The following is a 20,009-nucleotide window of genomic DNA, read 5'->3' as shown; positions in this document are numbered from 1 at the left end:
ACACACACACACACACACACACACACACACACACACACTTCAGAGAGGAAGACTGTAGAGCAAACTCCCATACGTCCTTCTCGGCTTACTTGCTACCTCTCCCCCACTTCCTGCTCTTCCAGCACTCGCTATTCGCAGAACTGTCTCAAAATGAAAGCAGGATTGGTGGAATCACCAGGTATTCATGAAGTGACACACCTGGTCAAACATGTCAAACAGGAAGTGTGCGTTCTTACGTGTGCAACAAGAAACACAAAAGGCACAGTGAGCACAAAGTAAATAAACATTTAAATTTAGAAGGCAGGTGTGAGGCGTAAGATGCTGGATGGATTATGACTGGATTTACAACAGCTATAATTTATATGGCCATGTAATTAAATCCGATAACTCTCTTTAAGACATGTTACACAGTTAAATGTTTTAAAGGGTTTCCTGACAAGCTGGAAAAGTTTCACATAATTTCAAATGAAATTGCACAATTTAGTTCTCACAGTATGAACACCAAGATAAGGATATATAATAACTATAACCATTTCAAAAGCCCCCAACCTGTTGGTTTTACTCACTGACAAATGTGTTACAAAAAATAATATAAGCTAATGTTTTGCACATTGCAATTTGCACATTTGTATTCATTGTTTTATTTCTTTTCTTGTCTGCAGCAATTTTTACTGAGTCCAGACAGATTTTTCCAGAGGGAGACAAATAAAAAAAAATTATCTTTGTTCTTTTTCTATTCAAATATATTTATTTTTTTTACAAACAAAAACTAATTCTGAACTTTTTCAATCCATAACAACAAAAAATAAAATAAAATAATATAAGAATTGTAAAAAAAAAAAAAAAAACAATGAGGAAAAAAAATTTGCTTAAAAGAAACACACATTTAAAGTCAGAGTCTAATAATCAATTTAAAAAAAAACAATCATTACAATAAAATAAAAACAAACCAATAGGACACATATATGGACTTCCGGTTTGGCGCAGAAGCACGTGGCTGCAGAAATCCGACGCTACCAGGTGCATGGTCTTACGTCCCCCTTAATTACGAGGTTTTCAGAGAAAACTGCTGTTTAATGTAGCATTAAAGAGAGAAAGGCCGAAACGAGAGAGGAAACCAGCAGGGAGTGAAGTGACCTGCAGCCAAGGTGAACACGTGGTCACGGAGGCTACACAAGCTAACAGCGTGGTGCTCAGATATAAAATAGAAAAATTTATCAAAACTATTGGACAACCTGAGAGAGATTTAGCCAACTTCAGAGGGAAAGTTAACCAAAAGCTGAACTTTATTGTGACTTACCTGAAAGACTGAGTCGCACCAGGAACCAGAAAGGTGCTCGGTCACACTTTGGACCTTCATGGAGACAAATTCAACCCAAGTTGACAGAGAAACACACGAATCCACGGAATTCCCAAAAGGGCCAAGGGGGAAAAGTCTGCATGCTTTTTCAAAATTGGACTTCATCTCCCAGAGGCCCCCGCTCAGCATGCTGCCACAGGTGAGTCAAAGTCAACCCGCCCGAGGGCCTCGTCTATTTCCTGGAGTGTGAAACCTGTGAATGTTGTTGAGCGAGATAATAATGAGAAGAAAGGCGTACTCCACTTTGAGAAGGTGTTAAATGAAACTCTATTGTCTTCCACAGCACAAGAAGAAGAAGCAGAAACAATCAGACAGAAGAACAAGGACTCCTCCTGGGCATCACCTGAGATCTCACAGGTGCAACATGAAGCCGGGATGCAAGACTGGAAAACATCCAGGAACAAAAACTGATGGCTTTCTGCTCAACAAAGACACCACATGAGAACCATGGTGTCTTTAAAAAGACTGTGATAACCCTCATTAATGGTGGTAAGAGAACTTTAATACTGAGCTGAAGGGGGATTTCACTGTTATATATATTTTACATCATTTAAATCTCCGGGTTCAAGGGCTACTAAAGCTGCTTCACAGATGAGTCATTTCTGTTAAGTGTGTGTGCTTCAATAAGTTAAATTTTGTTTACTTGTTCAGGTCTTCTTAGGGCGTACAGATGTGTAAATAAAAGGTTAATTTACTGAATGAAAGATAAAAGCACCAGAGACGGCCCTAACTAATTTGGTGCCCCAGGCAAGCCCCTGATATTGCAGCCAGTTTGACCACCAAAGACTTCCTTCTTGTCAGGGATGCATCAAGCAGTCTCAGGTGAGGTATGCAAACCTCTGCAGTGTTTTTCCGGTGAGCCCAAATGTTTTCCTCATCCAGACCTGCAGCATGCACACATATCTATCAGTGAGGACTTATGTACAGAAAAATAACACGGACCAGACAGGTTTAGTAAAGAATAGGCGGACGCAGGATAACATGAGGTGTGCTCTCAACTTTATTGGTCATATTTGAGAAATAGTCCGTTATCCGGCTCGTCACCCAGCAGGATCAGGAGGTCAGTAGTTGACCTCCTCTACCGCTCCAAACAACTCCTGGCACCTCTCATTCAGGCGGCGTATCAGTGGAGACACGTACACCATGTTTTTCCTCCCTTTAACACTCGCTGAGTCCCGGTCAGAGATTTTGAATCTGATTAATTATAGTCTTCAATCCTGTCTCATGAAAGGCACTCTGCTTTTTAGTTAAGTCACCTTTGTTGAGGATGTACATCCTGAAGCGCTTCATGTTCTTGGCGCTGATGTCCTCCTTCATCGTTAGCCACTGACGCACGGAGCAGAAAGCCTCCTGGGCCATCTTCGGCTCGTGGTCACTTCCTGCCTGAGGGTCAGCTTGAAGGCGCTTGTGGAGGCTGTACCACTGCCACATCTCCTGAAAGGCGAAGGACTTGAAGCGGCCCTGGCCATAAATGGCTCTGTCCACATTCACCTCCAGGTGACGGGAGACTTGTGGGAATAAATTCACATATTGCAGCAGGTAGTCCTTCACCCATCCATTAAAGGCTTCTTTCCCACCTTGGCTCTCTTTAATGTGGCGGTCCAGCAGACTGCAGCATACAGAACATGACAATTAATTCAAGAAAAACAAAGTATTTGATTATCTTTAGAGAAAAACACACAATTTGATGTATCCAACGTCATTTTCTACCAGCCACTTGAACGTTTTCCCACAGTACTTCCCAAACGGGATTATGTGCTGGCCCAGATACTGTTTTTCAGATGGGGATGTTGTGAATATCCCACATCTTCTTCTCGCTGAAGAGTCAGACATTAGAGTGGTTAATACTGTACGTAGGCAGTAAGTTATATTAGGATAGATTATCCTTATGGATACGTGTCAGTTGGGTTTGTGTGACAGCAATGCAAAGATGTTACCTTCCTCACAAGCTGTCTTGCGATCCCTCAGGCGTGTGTCCTCATTGGGATCAGAGGTTTTCATCGCCTGCCATGCCCTGGCCTCCTTCGTCGCCTTTAAAACGCACTGCTGCCGGTCATGTTGCACACTTGTGTCCAGAATGCTCAGGACAGGCGACAGTGGATCCATCCCGGGTCTTTTGACGGAAGCTGAAAAAAACATTAAACTCAAATAATTTGGGGTTTTATTATAGACATTTTTAACGGTTGTCAGAGATAGTTTTTCACATGTTCATATCATCATGTTTTTGTGCTGTACATAATGTAAATGTATAACCTTGCACACAAGCCATATGTACATGCATGTTATCACCATATACAAAACTCATCAGTTCAAGATAGTTTGATAATTTAACCTGCTGGTGGGCTGATTGTCATTTGGTTTGGTAAAATACAAAACATTTAAACACTACTGACTGCAACATTTGTTCACACCCCCCTCCCCATTTAAAACAGGAAAATGGCTCAGACAGCATCTGGGGTCTGTGACTGAGAGGCCAAACACTCGTCCACTGCACTTTTGAAGTCTTCAAGTGTTGCAAAAGTCTTGCCAGTAAGTCCTCTGGAGATTGATGACCTGGATTTCTCACAGTAGGTTTTCTTCCTGTATTTTACATGTCCTTGAGTGGACTGGCCGCAAAGCACACACATGTACAGTTTCACTGTCTGAGGTTTTGTGCCACTAAGTTCAGCTCTCTTTCGACGGAGGATAGCAGAACCTTGGTCTGTGACATTTGTGGCTGACGGAGCCAATGGAAAGCGTTGCTGACTCCTTGGCGGCTTTCCTGCACGCATTACAGGCCAGGACCTCTGTCAGCATAGAGTACCAGCCAGACATCTCACAGATGTGTCGCACTGTGTGGGAATAGCCACAGCGGTAAAGGCACGCCTTGCTGTCCCCTTGCGCAGGGCAATCCGTCCTGGGACAGCGAAGGCTGTAACCCCACACACCGACCGGTCTCCAAAAAAACAAACGGCTTCGAAAGAAGCTGTCTGCTGAGGGCACTCCCCCCGCCACCACACCGGGACTCTCAGGGGGATGAAACCACATCCGGTCATTCTTCACCACCACTCTTTTTTTAACCCTTCCACTTCTGTCCTCGAACAACATTTCCCTCTGGAAGAGTCCTCTCTCCAGATCCTCTTTCAGCCATCTGATGTCCGCACCTGGAAGACCGTGAGGGTCAGACTCCCACAGTTTGTGCCAGCCTTCAAATGACACCTGGTTATAACAAAGACAAAAACGTTCATTAACCAACCATTGAGCCTGCTCACTGCAGAGCTGCTTCTACTTTAAACTGTATTTTTATGCATTACTTCATATTGAGCAGCTTTTGTTGAAAGGCTCTCCTCTTTGTTGAGGATGTCCAGCCTTGAAGCGCTTCATTGTCTTGGCACTGATGTCCTCCTCCTTCATCACGAGCCACTGACGCACAGAGCAGAAAGCCTCCTGGGCCATCTTCCGCTCGTGGTCACTTCCTGCCTGAGGGTCCGCTTGCAGACACTTGTGGAGGTCGTACCACTGCCACATCTCCTGGAAGGTGAAGGACTTAAAGCGGCCCTGGCCATAAATGGCTCTGTCCACATTCACCTCCAGGTGACGGGAGACTTGTAGGATAAGAGTCACAAATTGTAGCAGATAGTCCTTCACCCATCCATCACCTCGCTCCTGGCACCTCTTGTTTAGTCGGTGTATCAGAGGAGAGGCGTATACCATGTTTTTCCTCCCTTTGACACTGGCCGAGTCCCGGTCTGAGTTCCAGCGCGCAATACCGCTGAGGAGGTAGACCTGGAAGGGGGACGGCAGCACAGTGAGGCCCAGGAATCATGCTCGGGAGGAAGGAGTGAAATCCCTCCAGGCTGTTGCTTCCTCTCACTGTGATGTAGTACGGCAGACGCACACCGTTACGACTGACGTACTTCACGATTGTGTACATGTCTCTCCCCGGTGGATCCTGCATGCACTCCAGGTGTCTCTGCTGGTTCTCCCACACCCGGTCGATGGCCAATGGATCTTTGAACAGATGGATCTGGTTCTCGTCCATCCCAGCCGCTCCCTTCAAGACGTCAATGACACGCTCCACACGTACAAAAGTTTCTTGGGTCCAACCGTGATCCTCCTCACATAATGCCTGAGATCATTTTTGCCCACGTGCACTTCAATGACCTCGGCATCAGTCAGAGAATCAAACTTTTGAAGATTCTCTGCACGTGTGGCTTGGATGAGCAGTGCCATGTCATCTTTGTTGTAGGAGAACACAGCAGCAGAGAGAGCAGACTTGAAGAGCGCATACTTTGCATGGTGATCCGTCCGTATTGCAGCATCGAACCTTTTGATCCATCATTCCACTGTCGGCCCACTCACTGAAGAGCTGCTCCACGGACGACACACCGTGCACACGACAGCAGCCGCGGTCCACACACATTAACTCAGGCGGTGCCTCCCCCGCTCGCTTGTACCTGGCCATGAGACCGTCAGCCATCGGCCTCATTTTGTCCAGAGACTCCTCGCAAGTGAGGACCGACATGAGGATCTGGCTGAGCTCATTGGCCACGTTGGTGCACCACTCCGCCGTGCCCTTTCCCTCGCCAGAGAGTTTCTTGCAGATCTGATGATGAGAAAAAAGGGAGTCAATCCGTTGGTGTAGCAGGAAAGGCAAATAAAATGATCGGATGTATTTTTCCAAGCTGCCTTTATTTTATTTTTCTGTAATAATCTTGTGTCCACAATTATTTTTATAATGACCATAATATTTTGTATCCATGTACTTAATATATGGAGCCCATTGAGACTTTTTTTTTTTAATCTTTAAGGCTAAATTAACCTGCTTTTCTCCTACTTGGGTGATTTATGTGAAAAGTGCTGTAAGCCACAGTCTTCATTCTGCGACACAGATGAAACCCTAAAACCAAAGTGCATCTTGAAATGGCGAAAATTAGTTTCTACTTCAGGCACAGCAGATGTGTGTTGGGGAGCTGGTCTCTTTAAATGATTTTAAAATGACATTGACGATGTAGGAGGAAGATGGATAAGGTTGCAGATGTTTAGCATAATGACTTTTTACTATGTGATCATGGACATTTTGACCTGTGTTTTATAATTTTGTATGTCTGTTACTTTGCTGAGGTGTGCTGCTCCTGCCTGTATCGGCAGGACACTTGTACAGTAGAATCTTAATCTCAATAAGGTTTTTCCTGCTTTTATAAACTAAATAAAAACATTTAAATAAAACATGTTACTGTGTCAAAGTTACCTTCTTGGTGGAGTCGTATTTGAGGACTTTGCCAAACGTGGACATGATCTGAGTGCGGTAGTCCTCTATGTTCTCCGCTTCGGCAACGAGGAAGGCTTTCCTCAGCAGCTTAGGTGACGGCAGCTCCCTTCTTGTCGGTGGACGCTGAAACTGATGGCTGAGTGTCCCTGGAGGCAGAGGTGGATGTTAATATTACACACACACACACAGACACAGAGACATAAAAAGACGGTGTTTCTTTTGAATAAACTGTAGCAGGATGTCACTGAATTAAGTATTTATTTATTCTCTCCTGCTCACTTGTAGTATTCTCAGAGAGCCAGCAGAGGTCCCCACATTTATATTGCATACGCACAGAGCAGAAAGCCTCCTCGGCCATCTTCCTCTCATGGTCACTTCCAGCCTTTCACATTTCCTGGAAGGTGAAGGACTTGAAGCTCTGTCCACATTCACCTCCAGGTGACGGGAGACTTGTGGGAATAAATTCACATATTGCAGCAGGTAGTCCTTCACCCATCCATTAAAGGCTTCTTTCCCACCTTGTGGCGGTCCAGTAGACTACAGCATACAGAACATGACAATTAATTCAAGAAAAACAAAGTATTTGATTATCTTTAGAGAAAAACACACTTTAATGTATTCAACGTCATTTTCTATCAGCCACTTGAAACTTTTGCCACAGTAATTCCCAAATGGGATTATGTGCTGGCCCAGATACTGCTTGTCTGATGGGGATGTTGTGAATATCCCACATCTTCTTCTCGCTGAAGAGTTAGACATGAGAGTGGTTAATACTGTACGTAGGCAGTAAGTTGTGTGACAGAGCAAAGATGTTACCTTCCTCACAAGCTGTCCTGGGATCCCTCAGCCTGGTGTCCTCATTTGATTCAAAAAGTCTGACTCAGGGATGAAACCACATCCGGTCATCATTGAGGACTATCCTTTTCCTGGCCTTTCCACGTCTGTCCTCATGATATTTCCCTCTGGGAAAAGTCCTCTCTCCAAATCCTCTCTGAGCCACTTGACGTCTGCTTTGGGAAGCCCATGAGGTTCAGACTCCCACATTTTATGCCAGCCCGCAAATGACACCTGGTGTTATAATGAAGGCAAAACCTTAATTAACCAACCAGAGTGTGTGTAATGCAGAGCTGTTCCTACATTAAACTGTGTTGTATTTTAATGTATTACCTGAAGTTGAGCAACTTCTGTTGCAGGGGACACGGTTCCTTTACTGAGCTCTGCATCTGCAATTAGAGAATAAGAAATATGGTAAACATTTAGATTTTTATACGTAGAGGTATATGTCACTTTCAACATCTTCCAGCTGTTGTTAATGAGCGTCAGGTCTGACTTCAGCTAATTATGTTTGTTAACCTTTTAGTTTTGATGTTCAACATGTTTAAATGTTATCAGATGAAATGTTTGTAAATTGTCTTTATTTTTTTACATTGTAAATGTAGCTGCTGTGATGTAAGACACATTTCACTAGATTCTGTCGGACAATAAAAAAATCTTTCAGTCCAATCAATCAATCAATTAGTACGCCATCATTTCACAGCTGCTCACTCTCTGTCAGCTCGTGTTAAATTTGGTTTGCTGCCAGGTGAAAACAATAAAACACAATGAAAATAAAGGTGACATGCACCGTGAACTTACACTAGAGTTCATCAGGTAAAAGGAAACGAAGAAACGTCAATAAAACCATAATTTAACCTCCCAATAAATGAACAGTGGAGTGAAGTCACGCATGCACAAGTCTCACTTTTCTTATCTTGTTTTATACTCAATTTTTATTTAACTTTGTACTTTTTGCACATTTAGGTTTATTAATGTAAATATTTATCTTTTTTACCTTGTTTTTATTTTATTTACTGTACCCTTTTTATCTACATTGCACCGTGGGGAGGGGGGGAAACGTAATTTCGATTTCACTGTATGTCTGACATATTTTGGAATTGACAGTCATTTTGAAGGTCTTTGTTATAGCACAATTTACTCAACTGGTGCTCCTGTCTAAGGGCAGAAACTTAGAAGTGAGGACTCACTAAAATATATTAAGCTTAAACACAGCTTTCCATTATAACTCGCCATCTTTTAACTCATCTGCCAACTCTATTCTTTCACAGAGAAGACAAGTCCCGTTATCAAGAGACGCATGACAAATACAGAATATAATCTAATATGCACTCAGGTCTAAAAAAGATAAAGTTTGTCTTTCAACAGGTAGAGGGGGGTGCACCGTTCCTGGAGGTACTGCAATACCAGGTCGATGCGTGGAGTGGACGGAGCAAGCCCCTATTCCATCTCCCAGTTCCAAAAATCAATTTAATATATGGTCCCCGGGTAGGGGACGTATCAGATATTAAACTGATAAGAACAGATACTACACTTGATCTTAGCCAAAAGGCCGAGAAGCGATAACATAAATATGTCAGAGGCAAAGACGTCATTCCCCGAACTGTCCGTCTCACTAACGGTTCAGTTTGAATCACAAACACCAAAACAGCTTGATGACACGGGAATAAAGTTTACTACATGCAGTGAAAAGGGAGAGGAGAGAAAATGTCAGCACGTTGTGTTATTTTATAAAAGTGAGGTCAGCGCGTGTAAAGTTACGCAGCGCTTCCGGGTCACGTGACTCTGACAGTCCAATAAGGTTGTAAAAGCTACAGTTCTTCGATGTTTCCGATATTTAAAATACAAAAAAAACCCAGTTCATTTGTCTATTTAAACGAATTCTCTTGAACCTAAATGCCAAATGCGAAAGCAACGTATTAGTCACATAACTTCGAATTGAACATATTGTAAACTTGTCGAGCAACTATCTGAACTCCAGTGCCCTCCAGAGGAGAAAAGGGGGAATTGCTCAGTCGCCTGCTGCTTTGATTAGTATGCAGTACATAATTAACTATTAAATAAAGTTAACACAGAAAATTAGTCGATGAACGACTTCTCAGTTAACAAAAGAGCAGGTAAAAGACCCAACTCGTTGTTACATTATCTATAAAAAAACAAATATTTATCCATCATGAGTTCAGCTCTAAGCAACACTCAGCTATGTAATGAGTGGTGTTGTGGAATTCTTCCCATTACCAAAGAGTGAAAATAAAGAGTGAGAAGATCTATTCAAAAAGGAACCCCAAGATCGATCTGGTCTCAATGAACATTTAATCGAAGGCAAGATAAGCGTTCGAAGACCCCTCTCTCACACAGTGAGGAGAGAAAGAGGCCCAGAGCAAAGGCAAACAGGAAAACGTATACATTTCCATCACACTACACAGAGCACTTCCCCATCACGCCATATGGAGCCACTGCCCACCTGGCAGGGCACCATCTATCCCCTAGTGTGAGAAAAGAGACGACATGACTATCTACCATCTCCCAAGGCTGAGAAGGAGATGGAGTCCAGTGAGGAAGAGCCTGGGTGACTCTTCCCACATGTACAGAGTGTGAGAAACAGAATAGAGGGAACGAAATGATGGGAAGCAAAGCACCCAATATGCTGTGCATGTAGTATTCTAAGACATTTCAGATACATTTTATATGACAGATTCTGTGAGACCTTCGTAGTACAAATGGAGTCAAATTTTCCATAACAGTGGAAAGGAAAAACATCCTTATAAGAGGCATAAAAATAGGGCAAAACCAGACTCATGATTTACAGCCATCTGCTGAAACTATGCTGGGCTTGAAAAAAAATAGAGAGGAAGATGTAGGAAAAAGGTCAGGGACAAACAGCCAGCTGTCCCCACCAATGATCCAGAGAGACCTACGAGACAGAGGAAGCAGGAACGTATAATTGACAATATAATGCCTTTCATTGACTGGAAATGTGGATTTTACTGTGAACTTCTGTCACTGCAAGAGATGATCATAACATAAACTGTTGAAAAGTTCTAATAGAGCATCTATTGATGTGACTCTTTCTAAGAATGTCTATGTGACTCTCCCATGATTGTTAACACATCACAGTATGTTTTAGTCACGAGATCAGAATTAACCTTTTGTGATATAACGATTTCAACTCTGTTTATATTTATTTTGACATGTTATCAGGGGAGAGCGCGAACGCAGTCCCCCACTACCACAAATTATGCAGTCGAGATTCCCACATTTGAGGAATTCGCACGGGTCAGCCCAAACCGAAGTGCAATGGTTAGGCCTCGCCATGGGTGAACCACCTTCTTGATCATGGTGTCTCCCCTGCCAGGTAAGTATGAGTTGTACACGTCGGAGCAGGAGGAGTCACTCACAGAGATACCACTTTCTGTGACGGTTTTTAACCTATAGTTAACCTACACAACACACGGAGATGGAAAGAGTGTGAATCAGAATTTAAGCCTGATGACCCCAAAAAAAGTGTGGCATAAACCAGAACAAACCTCGGTTTAAATCGCTTTACAGGTTTAATTGTCCCGTCATACATTATGATGAGATCCAGCAGGGAACCACCACTATTTTCATACTATGGGAAGAATAAGCAGCCAGTCAACATAGCAATAAACTGTTTTTAACTAGACACAACGAAACAGTATCTCATATTGTCTAATTAATCGTAATAAGTAAATGAATGGGAAAACAATTTCTTGACAACTCCATTGTCCACTTCCGTATTGACCAACGCGCCAAACAGACCACGCATGCGCTGTGGTGATCAAACGTTATCGTCACTGAATCTTCAATTGTGAACAACTACTCGCAGAGCCGTAGCACCCTCTGCTGGATAATTAATATAACAGCAGCTAAGCAGCAACTTGCACGTTGTCTGCCTATTTATTTAAAATATAATAAACGCATAGTGTCGCAACTATTCAGTCTATTTTGTCCATACACTTCAATTAACTTAATTTCAAAGTAATAAAAAACGATGAAGTCTTTAATGGTCAGCCACTGTAAGTAAAATGATAATTACTTTGTAACTACGTTTGTTAGTCTGTACAATGCAACTAGTCCAGATAAAATTAAACACACGTTGTGTTTAGCTCGACCCAACCGATGTGCTCTAAAAACCGATCTTGCTAACCGAATTCGCACCCTTTCTTCTACTTGTGAGTTAAACGCCTCGTCAAAAAGTAGGCCTACCTGTAAACTGAAAACTGCCCCTCCACCAAACCAGTAAAACTTTTTTTAAAAATTACATTTTGAACAGCAGAAGTGTCTTGCACGACAAAGAACGCATGCATTTTAAATACACTCACCTTTCGACGTCGTTGTCCCAAAAGAAACATCTTCACACCTTCAACAGGCACGTGCCCGTCCTGCAGACTCCACTTAATTGGCAAGGGTCGCGCGCAAGTCAAGCCCAACATTTCCTCCAATCAGGATCGTTCAGGACTGTGACGCAACAAGTAAATGACTCGGACACAAACGTGCGAATATAGTAAATAGCAATAAATACTTTATATTGAGATTAGATATTAAGGCTCTGATGTGCATCAATAACAATGGATTCTCCAACAGAAACCTCTTATTTATTCAGATCTTCTTCCTCTTTGTCCTGCATGAAGTCCACCCTCACAATAAAACTTTAAACCTTTGCCACACATATTTTTATCAGACGTCATGTACATTTATTTTGCAAACAATCATTCAAGTGAAAAGATCAACAAGTATCTTCATCTCTCAGTGGTGAGCATCAGGAGTTTCCAACTAGCTTCAGTTTCTGCACAATAACAACGCACCCTGTTGGTGCACAAACAGGAACTTTGTTAACATTTAGCCCTGACATAATCAAACCATCTTATTACAGTCGGGTTATGACAGTTTAAATGTTAAAACACAAGAAGTCTGTGATTGATGTTTTAAACCCTTACAGCAGTTGAGACTTCCACAAATCTTATAAAAAGTTGATGTAATTGTGGAAAAACAACAAAAACCTCAGGACATCGAAGTGTATATTACCTGAGGTCAGAACAGCCATTTGTTCTATGATTCTAAACCATTAAACACATTTGAGAAATAATGCAATTTTTTATACATTAAGCAATAAACATTGTGTGCTCTTTTCATGGAAAAATTGATTAATTGAAAGATTTTAAACATTTGCCAAACTGTTGGCTGCAGCTTGAAATGTAAACACGTTCACAACAGCGGAGGAAAATTCCAGTCCACAGGAAAAAAAAAGAGAAAAAAAACATGCAGTTTTTTGGGGGGAATCCCAAACAATTCAGAGAATCATGTAATCTGTAGAATGAAGCCAATCTGACCACAGATTAGAAAAACTGAGAACTTTAGTTTCGACCGTGCTGATCACAGGTCTAATCTCAGCTTTGTTCACTTTGTGTATAAAAACATCAGTTTAAAAGAAGAACAAAAAACATGTTTGTCACTGTTTGGTATTCCCCTTTACAACATTGAAATGCTACAATCTAAAAACACACTTTCTCCCATCATGACGAGTGCAAATAAATTCATCCCCTCTGCTGTCATGCAGAGGACGAGGGTTCAAATTTGACAAGTGAAGTTTGAAAGTTGTAATTGTCATACTGTGTCAGTTTAGACCTGTTATAGTTCAGGGGTGGGACCACAACTGTTTATCAGCAGTGACCATAATAACTGACACATCAGCCTTTGGGATGCAGATTTTGGTTTGAAGCCTGACGTCTTTGTTTTTTTGACCTTTGTCTTCTTCTCTCTTTATAATAATTGACCTAATTTAGATGACAGGGAGGATATGAATTGTCCAACTCTAAAACTGATTTACACGTCGCCGTGGTAAAATCATATCCTGCTTTATAAAACTATTCTCGCTCCTAATAGAACTATCATTTACAAATACACATTGTGCAGTCTTAAAGCACATTTTAAAAGCATAAAGTCATTATTCTATAATTCCAGCTCTTTCATAAAATGAATCAAGTGACCGCAGAATCTTTTTCTCATTGACATTTATCAATCAGATTAAAATCTCTTAAGTCTTTTCTTGCACCCCGTGGAGTTTCTTCCTGCTGGCCATAAGACAGAAATGCAGGTTTAAAGCATTTTAAATTTAATTTTACAGTCCATGGGGGCAAAAAAAAAAAAAAAAAAAAAAAAGGAAAATGTATCATATTCCCTGAATCCCTGCCATAAACATCCTCTCCTGCTTCAAGGAACAAGCAGCCTTTTATACTGCACCAAGATCTACTGCAGACTCACTGATCTGTTTTTACTCTGAATAGTGACGGGACATATGTCAGGCATGTGACTGAAATGTGACGCAACAAGAACAAACATTTTCATCCTTTTCACATGAGTTCAAAAACACACTGAAGCCTTAAAACGAGCAGGATGACATCATCAACATGGCTGCTGTACACGGTCAGTTCCCATCATTTATAGGTCAGAGCATCTTCTGCATGTTAGTACCATAGTGTTCGAACTCCTCAGATAAATATTGGATATTTATCAGTCAGCATATTTAATAGTTAATCCGTACCAAAATGCTGACATTGTCTCGTCAATCACTTCCTCCCTTTTTTTTTTCATTTAAAGCTTCACAAGAAAATAAAAAAATACTGCATTCACGACACATAAAACTGAGACGACACCCTCGATGAGCCTCTCGCTTCGTACGAGAGGTTTTTTTAAGTTTGGCCGTGTCAGTCCTTATCCAATCACATCAGTCGGTCGTTGGCGGAGAGTCCCGCCCTCGCTGTTTTTGCTGCTCGTTGAGTCGTTGTTTCTGGGCAGTAAGGGAGTGAGTTCTGAAAAGACACAAAGCACCATCACTGTAAAGTTGTGCTGAGTTCATTAAGTTCTGTTACAGGTAGAGAGGAACATAAATAAACTTTATCAAATCACTTAGTTTAGAAAATGTTGCATCATTGACGTCACTGACTGGTTTTATTTAAATCTGTTGACACACCTGGCTCTTAATACAACGTCGTCTGTGCAGCACGAGCTTTTATCTAAGTTATCTAAGTTCCTCTCCTCTTCTTAAACAAGATGCTGATTATTACTGTCCAGAACTTTTAAATAAAAACATCCGTGATCGCAGAAGCAGAAGAAGAGAAACCTGAAGGTAAAACTTTTTCCGACACTTAATTTGACTTCTCTGACGTCGGCTCAACATTCCTGTTCTCGTACGGGAGACGTCACGCGAGCTCAGGAAACAGGTTTGATTGGGTCGAGCTCATTTTCCACCTCGCCCGACTCCTTCGCTCACCCTGTTTTTTTTTGTTTTGTTTTGTTGTTGCAGATTCGACCCGGCCTCCACCCTGCACTGCACCTCTTTATTCTAAATTACTCAAGATAAATGTAAATGTAATGCATGTGTGCATAATATACAGAAAATCGTACTAAATGATATTTTAAAGGCCGACTCTGTTTTGAATGTTTCAGGTTTGTTTTCCTGACTCAGTGAGCGGGCCTGTTTGTTTGTCAGACGATGTGCAGATATAACAAACGCAGGCTTTAATATTTACAGTCTATGACGCAGACGTGGCAACAAATAAAGAGAAAATATAAATCATAGTGTGGACGAGACATCACACAGGTAAAGCTCGTTCTAAAACCATCACTGTGATTCGTCATCTGAACTCTCTGCGCTCACCTCTCATCTCCGTTTCCATCGTCGCGCTGCTCTCCGACCTCTGATGGTTGTGGCTGTTGGGCGCTTCTTCAGCGTCGGAGGCTTTGGGGCAGCAGGCAGAGTCGGCGGTGTTGGTTTTCACTTGATCTGGTCTCCCTGCAGGGGCGGACGCTTTGCTCCCATCCACGGCGTCCATCTTCACGAGACACAGAGTCTGCAGGAGCCCCATGGCGTCAAAGTTCTCTGAGGTGCAGCTGCCTCTTCTCTTCAACAACTCCAACACCTGCAGTCAGAAAAACAGCGTGATGTTATTTACATGATCATGATATCATAGTGCACAGACTCCCTGAGTGAGGGAACAAACATTATAACACACCTTGATGTATTTGTAGGACTTGAGTTCGCTGATGTTCTCCTCCAGGAACAGCAGATACAGAGAGAGATCGTCCCATTGGCCAGCGGGACTGGGCAGGACGCCAATGGTGGGCAGCGATTGGTAGGTTTCCAGGAAACGAGCGTAGCCATGGCAGAAGAGGGGACGGAGGCTGGCGTAGAACACCACAGGTATCAGTGCAATGAACAGGACCAAGTTGACGAGGCTGGACAAAAAGAAAGCAGACACAGTGCAGATCGATTTTACGACGTGAGCTCAGAGAGTCAAACTAAATCGCTCCATTTACAGAAACTTAAGCTGCACGGTTGAGAATGAGATGACGCACCTGAGCAGAGAGAAGACTCCCACAGCGATGAGCTTACACTGCACCTTCTCCGGGACGCTGGGGTCGTCGACGAGCAGGCCGACGCGCAGCTGGCAGGGAAACTCGTCCGTGACGGAGGCCAGTCGGAGGTAGTAGCCCAGGTAGACGCAGGCGCACAGCAGCGTGATGAGAGTCAGACCGCGGCACAGGAGGTAGTGAAGCAACAGCGTCCGGGAGCATCGCTTGGTCACCAGAAACTTCTCCACCAGCGGGTAATTAAAACAGCCCTCGGTGGGGTCGCTGGAGAACGAGTGAGGAAGAGCAGTAAGAGATGAAAAAAAGGGAAATGCTGTATCGCTTGATTCTTGACCTTTCAGGAAAAATAGTTCCCGTAGCGAGCGTACAAGCCGACTGTTTTGAAAACATGATCTCCACGGTTGAGGTGATAACAGACTCTCTCTCCTCTATGAAGTCCAATAAGATAAACACACATAGAAAAACCTCCCGTCCTCCTTCAGTCCAGGATGGAACATTTTGAAAGAGGTCGTTTTCATACCTGTCAGGAGAGAGCAGTCCGGAGGTGGTCAAGCGTTTGGCCAGAGTGACGGCGCGGTTGTAACAGCGGTCCAGCTCCTCCATGATGAAGCTGAGGTCGGACTGAAGGAGCGGCGCCGCTGAAAATCTCCAGAACAACGCCGGGCAGTACATCATCACGGCCACCAGCAGCAGGATGTAAGGGAAGAACTGGGGGAACAAAAAGTTAATGAACAAATCCGAAGGCCGAAGAAGAAGCCTGAAAGATTTCAAACAATTCAACTGTTTTAATGAGAAAAAGCACGACTTAACTAAACGGGCAGAGATTAACCACGAGACGTTTCAGGGTTCATCACTCGACCCGCAGTTCAAAATGTTCTTGAAGCTTCAAACTATCTGAGAGTCACCGGCTGTTCATATTCAGTCCAGAAGGTTTTATAAATGTACGACCTTCATCTGATCAATGTGTCACAGTTCAGAGGATTTAACTGACTCACATTATTAAAAAAAATAATGTTGTTTTAAAATCAAAAACTGCAGAAGTTTCGTCCCCGTCTCATCAGGGCTGATTCTGTTCTCGGTGCCATCTTATTCTTCTTCATGCCATCAAGCCGTGCGTTTTATTTTATAACACGTCGTCACTGCACAAACTCTTTCATCTGCCTATTAGCTGTTGCAATGTTAAAAATGTCTTCCAGCACTAACTGTTGTGAAGAGGCACACACACCCATTACCATCGCACGCTTTGCATAGCTGAGGCACCTGACCTTGTGTGTGTGTGTGTGTGTGTGTGTGTGTACCTTGTGCAGCCACAAAGGTAGCGTGTGTGTATGTACGGCCGCCCAGCAGTACGAGTCCACATAAGCTGCCTGCCTCCAGGAGAAGTTAGAAGGTGCAAAACAGCTGATCTGAGTACCTGAGAGAAACACAAGCATCACGTGAACATCTTTAACACCTTCATGAACGGTCCGACAGCGACCCAGAGGAGCTGCGTGTGAGCGCGTCTTTACCACGCCACCACTCACCGACTGAAACTTCCTGAGCGAAAGCCAGAGAGATGAGGAGGAGGGGCAGACCCACGGCCACGCAGGTCACCATTTTGTCCACAGCCAGCTCAGTTCGCACGCTCCGGTATCGAGCCTGGTTCGGATCTTTCAGCAGGAAATCACTGAATACGTACTCTGTAGCCACGTGGGCGATGGCCATCTTACTGTTGTTTTGTTACCTGCAGCACATAAATACACCTGCGGACACAAAAACGACAAACCTTCTTTTTAGTGTTTTGCATATTTAAATGGACGATGTGTGTCCAGTACTGAAGGAGGAGGGACAATGTGGCCCTTCACTACGTCTACAGGTGCATTTTAAAGTCTTTCATTTGGACACTGATGATATTTAGGATGTTGATGATGACGACGTTATATTAAAATCTAAAAAAACAAAAAGGGCTTTACTGCCCGTCAGCACCTGTGTGTTCGGACTAAAGCCGTCTGTTTGCACGTTGACTCCTCCTCATGTTGTTCTTGCTCCTCGATGTACGTCGCTAAATAAACTAAGATTTGTTGAACTTTATGCACATTGTTCATTCCATATAAACAACCAGCAGATTGTGTAAAACCAAACCTGCAGACACTCAGAACATCTTCTGACCAGTAAAGCTTCAATAATAAATATTTATATACTGATCAGTTATTATTCAAGATAAACTGACAAACAAATGTTGGTTTTAGCTTCATAACTGTGGGGTATAAAAGCTTTTATTTCACATGAATTATATTTAATAAAAATGTTTTTTTCCATCTAGTCTGATTGTTGAACAAAATGTTTTTTAAAAAGACAAAACTTGGAAATGTAATGAGGATTTATTTCAACGTATTGTGGCATTCATAAACTGACTTGCTATTAAATCAATACAATCTGCAGATCTGTCAAGAGCCAAATAAATGTTTCAGCATTCCTCACCTGCAGGTTTATTACTTACATTAATATTTCTTTTTACTACATTTTAACTTAATCGGATTCATAGCTTTTTTCTTGCATCCTTTTCCACTCAAACCTGAAGATTCATCCACCAAAGAGTTCAATTCAATTCAATAAAAAAAAAAAATTGTCCCCTCAATAAAGAATCAAGATGTAAATACAAAGTTAAAATACAAAATGACAAAGTTAGATTCAAAAAAAGTGTCAATCAGATCAAACACATTAAACATAAACTGCTTTACATGTGACCACTCTTTCCTGAGGGAGGGGTAGCTGTTGTTCTGCATCCTTCCTCTGTGGTTTGTCAGTAACTGGGTATTTCATAGCCATCACCACTGTGGTGCAGCTGTGGCTGCTTCATATGTAAGAATTTGTGGTGGTTAAAAATAGTAGAAGATGTAACTTTACTCTGTTTATGAAGCCGAAGCTGAAAACAACTCGTGACTGTGTGTTTTCCCCCACAACATCACCAGACTGACTCCTTTGTTCAACTGGAGATTGTTTTTCTTTTTTTTCTTGAAATCTGTAGAATCAGATTTTGATTGATAATATTTTATAAGCATCTATAGAGTAAGTCCCTGAACTCAACACTACTGGATCTGGTGGAGATGCAAAGAAACACTCTGACAGTCTTCAGAAACTGAAACTTAGCATGCAGCGATTTGGCAGTTTATATGAGTCAGGGTTCAGGTTATATTCACACTGGACATATGTTATATAAATCTCCCCTCATATTTAAAGTCTTAAGTATCACATCTGGATATTTTCTGCTGAATTAATCAGCTTGTTTAAAACGAGTCACATCATGAAGTCTCGGAGAAGAGAAGAAGCTGAACGATTAAAAATAAAGTTGACTCATTTCAGGAGGTGTTCAGTCCCTTAGCAGGTGTTTTTCTCATTGAACAGAAAGTCGGAAATTGCCTCCAGGTAATTAAAAGAATCAGTGTCCGCTTTGACTACCTGTAAAACACTTGAACTCACCTCTCAGTCTGCTCCCGTCATGACAGCAGCAGCAAAGCTTCGTGCAGCTGCAGAAGTGACTTTAAGGAGATTTCTTTGTGACTGAGTAACGAGCCGACGAGGAGACACGCAACAGATGCGACAATAAACAAAAACTTTCGATCCTGCTTCCTGTGAGAAAAAAAACTCCTTCCGACTCCTTTTAAAAACAGATGCCTTCAGGAGCTGATCGATAGCTCGGATTTCACAGCATCTACTACTGCCTTAACATGCAGCTCGACTTCACATTACTGATGAGCAGGAAGGGCTTTTTAAAAATAATAATAATAATAATTAGCCTACTTTAGTTTAAGACTGAAACTACAAAGCCACAAAAGATCGATCAGTAATATGACCATTAGTAACCGGTTACGGATGCAAAAATACGGTAATAAAAACTGCAGCCCATTGCTATAATAGCAATACACGAGGGAGTAAAGTTAAAATAAATTGTTTGTGTGACTGGCATTATGTTACTGTATGATTTATAACATCCGTTCGTCACGCTTGGGTGCTCCAAATAAATCCTTGTGCACAAGATATGTTAGTTTAGTAAGCTAAGAAAAAATAACCTGAGAAATAAGATATGAACTTTATTGTCAAGAGAACACAGAAACAATCCTACACAAAAGCTTTATACAATCTCAAACAACAATTTGTATTATATGGACTTTAAATGGGATTACAAAAATACCC

The 20,009-nt window shown here is 42.2% G+C and overlaps 1 protein-coding gene and 2 long non-coding RNA genes across 3 annotated transcripts; 1 reads left to right on the top strand and 2 right to left on the bottom strand.

The window, feature by feature from the left end:
• Positions 1 to 1,465: 1,465 nt before the first annotated feature.
• LOC306830968 lies at positions 1,466 to 2,050 on the top strand. Its single transcript, XR_013780043.1, has 2 exons — positions 1,466 to 1,499; positions 1,644 to 2,050. It is a non-coding gene; the product is annotated as an uncharacterized lncRNA (long non-coding RNA).
• A 5,172-nt stretch (positions 2,051 to 7,222) lies between these two features.
• Positions 7,223 to 11,824, bottom strand: LOC306830064. The gene is made up of 3 exons (XR_013779926.1): positions 11,789 to 11,824; positions 7,779 to 7,834; positions 7,223 to 7,679 (listed from the first exon to the last, which is right to left on the bottom strand). It is a non-coding gene; the product is annotated as an uncharacterized lncRNA (long non-coding RNA).
• Positions 11,825 to 13,187: 1,363 nt separating this feature from the next.
• On the bottom strand, positions 13,188 to 19,463 carry LOC306830062 (pannexin-1-like). Its single transcript, XM_079353281.1, has 8 exons — positions 19,296 to 19,463; positions 17,360 to 17,578; positions 17,135 to 17,250; positions 16,357 to 16,544; positions 15,822 to 16,100; positions 15,479 to 15,701; positions 15,124 to 15,385; positions 13,188 to 14,275 (listed from the first exon to the last, which is right to left on the bottom strand). Exons 2-8 carry the CDS (start codon positions 17,538 to 17,540, stop codon positions 14,178 to 14,180), a joined length of 1,347 nt encoding a protein of 448 aa, XP_079209407.1. The 5' UTR covers positions 17,541 to 17,578; positions 19,296 to 19,463; the 3' UTR covers positions 13,188 to 14,177.
• Between the last annotated feature and the right edge of the window lie 546 nt (positions 19,464 to 20,009).

Source organism: Symphodus melops (assembly GCF_947650265.1).
Source record: "Symphodus melops genome assembly, chromosome: 10".
Classification (NCBI taxonomy): Eukaryota; Metazoa; Chordata; class Actinopteri; order Labriformes; family Labridae; genus Symphodus; species Symphodus melops.
The sequence above is the reverse complement of the archived record's forward strand: the minus strand, read 5'-3'. Positions and strand labels throughout refer to the sequence as shown.

What these genes read in the sequence shown, in the direction of transcription:
- LOC306830062 (XM_079353281.1), bottom strand. Translation starts at nt 17,540, where the DNA reads ATGGCCATCGCCCACGTGGCTACAGAGTACGTATTCAGTGATTTCCTG. An exon ending in TACCTTTGTGGCTGCACAAG is followed by an intron (nt 16,545 to 17,134) that starts GTACACACACAC and finishes TTGTTCCCCCAG; the next exon opens with TTCTTCCCTTACATCCTGCT. An exon ending in GGAGTCTTCTCTCTGCTCAG is followed by an intron (nt 15,702 to 15,821) that starts GTGCGTCATCTC and finishes CTTTTTGTCCAG; the next exon opens with CCTCGTCAACTTGGTCCTGT.